Source organism: Limulus polyphemus, unplaced genomic scaffold (genome assembly GCF_000517525.1).
Source record: "Limulus polyphemus unplaced genomic scaffold, Limulus_polyphemus-2.1.2 Scaffold3475, whole genome shotgun sequence".
Taxonomy (NCBI): Eukaryota; Metazoa; Arthropoda; class Merostomata; order Xiphosura; family Limulidae; genus Limulus; species Limulus polyphemus.
The window spans coordinates 15,504-18,320 of record NW_013669085.1 but is presented as its reverse complement, the minus strand read 5'-3'; the positions used below and the strand labels follow the sequence as shown (position 1 = coordinate 18,320).

The 2,817-nt window shown below is 32.1% G+C and overlaps 1 protein-coding gene across 1 annotated transcript in view; it reads left to right on the top strand.

Annotated features, from left to right (window-relative positions):
• Positions 1-2,817, top strand: part of LOC106469418 (transmembrane channel-like protein 3) — a 60,752-nt gene that overhangs the window by 51,538 nt on the left and 6,397 nt on the right. Inside the window, exon 16 of the mRNA XM_022397936.1 lies at positions 160-238. Within this exon, the coding sequence (XP_022253644.1) occupies positions 160-238 (79 nt within the window). The remainder of the gene's footprint in view (positions 1-159; positions 239-2,817) is intronic.

Sequence of the window (2,817 nt, the reverse complement as noted above, 5' to 3'; positions counted from 1 at the left end):
ATTAGGGACGGCTAGCGCTGATAGCCCTCGTGTAGCTTTACGCGAAATTCCAAAACAAGCAAGCAAGCAAAAGTCTTTTTTTTTTTTTTACTGAAAATTAAAATTATACTTACTGAAGTATCTTACCGAATGACATTTCAATAACTCTATGTTTTCTAGGTTAATAATTTATTACATGATCTCCTTGACTGGCTCTCTCCGTGAAGCTAACAATGATTTAAAGATACAGCTACGAAGGGTAGGTTGGATAATTTTGTCTAATTAGAAAAACAACAGAGAAGGCAGTTCGTGTTTTTTTTGTAAATAAGATGCATTTGAGATTAGGCTCGAACTTAAAAGGCAAAAATATAACGAAATCCCGATATTTATATATGTCTCAGAAGCAGTTCATGATAAATAACATTTCAACCACTTCTGTATTTGTTGTAACTCTGCTAATCTGATGAGCCTTTTGGTATTGCGCGAAAGGCCTCATCGGCACTGTGTGGTTAACGTATTGATATACACACCTCTTTATCTTCGTTCATAAGTTTTGGAATTAGTCTTGTTTTAAAGTAGGCATAACACGTACAGTAAAATCCGGTTTGTTTAAACTTTTAGTAAATAAATTAAAACAACCTACTGTTTGATATGAATTACCGGCACTTGTGTATTATTTAAAATTCTAATAAATAATTAAAAACAACGTTTACTTTTTACACAATTAAAACTTTACTGAAGCCGTGCGGCCTCCACTTTAAAACAACAGATAGTAGGGGGACAAACCGTAATATTTAACAAAAGTGATTATGGCAAGGAGGATTAGAAGACACGTTGAAAGAAAGTACATATAAAAACTTAAGAATAACCCAATAAACAAATATCGTGAAAAATAAAAAACTAGTGCTAAAAATAGTATAATTCTAACTTCTCAAGAGAAAAAAATGTATCGTACCAAGTAGATTCATTGCACCAAGATTTTATGAAGTATCAAAAATACATAAAAACAATAACAGTTTTAGGCCCATAGTATCAAGTATAGGTACATCATCTTATGAAATAGCAAAGTTTATAACAAGAAAATATTCTTTTTTTAAGAGATAAGAACAAATATACAGTCAAAGATTATATATAATTTGTAGAGAAGATTAAAAACCTAAAATCAGTAAAGGAAGATCTATTAGTATCATTTAATGTAATATTGTTGTTTAGCTAAAACACCACTAGATGACGCGATTAGATGTTTTGAGAATAAATTAATAGAAAATATATTGAAATTAACAAGAGTGTGTGTAGAAAATCCATTTTTCCAAGTTAACCAAAATTAGTATAAACAAAAAGAGGGTTTATCTATGGGATTCTCCTTGTCACCGTTGTTATGTGACCTTTTCATGGATAGTTTTGAAAATGAAGCGTTAAATAATGCTAAATTTAAACCAGAAGTTTTGATAAAATATTTGGATGACACATTCTTGGTGTGGCGACATGGGAACTGTAAACTACAGGAATTTTCTAGTTATTTAAATAGTAAAGAACCATCAATTCAATTCACGTATGAAACTGATGAAAATATTGGCTAGTTAGAAAAGAAACAGAAGGTAACTTAGAAACATCAGTTTACAGACAACCATTTTCTGTTGTTATGCCGCCACACAAAGAATCATGTCATATAAAAACTAAAAAAAAATCTCTGAATTTTACACATATGTTTATAAAGCTTTAAAATTATGTTCAAGGCAGGAAGATTTAGATAATAAATTGTTATTAGTTAAGTGTGTAGCAATTGATAAAGGAGTATTAAATAGAGACGAAGGACCAGGAAGTCAATATGTTGATATATGGAAGGACCAGAAAGTCAATATGGTGATGTATATGGAAGGACCAGCAAGTCAATATGTTGATATATGGAAGGACAAGCAAGTCAATATGTTGATATACTTGCTGGTCCTTCCATCAATATGTTGATATATGGAAGGACCAGCAAGTCAATATGTTGATATATGGAAGGACCAGCAAGTCAATATGTTGATATATGGAAGGACCAGCAAGTCAATATGTTGATATATGGAAGGACCAGCAAGTCAATATGTTGATATATGGCGAGATATATTATATATATTTTTCCTTACTATAAGGAAATATGCAAATAACAATGAAGTAATGCGACGAGGGGGAAAGTATAAAATAGGCTTGTAAGTTACTCCCGAGGATGACGTAGATCACGTGTACGTGTAGAGTGATATTTTAAAGTGGAAGCCGTACGGCTTCAATAAAGTTTTTATTGTGTAAATATAAAACGTTGTTTTTAATTATTTATTATATATATTTTTAAAAAGTTTTACTGTCTCTACAACATAGGAGCGCCTTGCTTGTAACACCGAGTCATATCATACTGGCGCCTTGCTTGTAACACCGAGTCATATCATACTGGCGCCTTGCTTGTAACACCGAGTCATATCATACTGGCGCCTTGCTTGTAACACCGAGTCATATCATGAAAAAAATAAAAACAATACGTTTTTATACTTGTAAAGGGTTACACATTGATAAGTCTTGTAAATGGTTACACATGGATAACGTCTTGTAAATGGTTACACATGGATAACGTCTTGTAAATGGTTACACATGGATAACGTCTTGTAAAGGGTTACACATTGATAAGTCTTGTAAATGGTTACACATGGATAACGTCTTGTAAAGGGTTACACATTGATAAGTCTTGTAAATGGTTACACATGGATAACGTCTTGTAAAGGGTTACACATTGATAAGTCTTGTAAAGGGTTACACATGGATAACGTCTTGTAAAGGGTTACACAATGATAATGTCTTGCTACC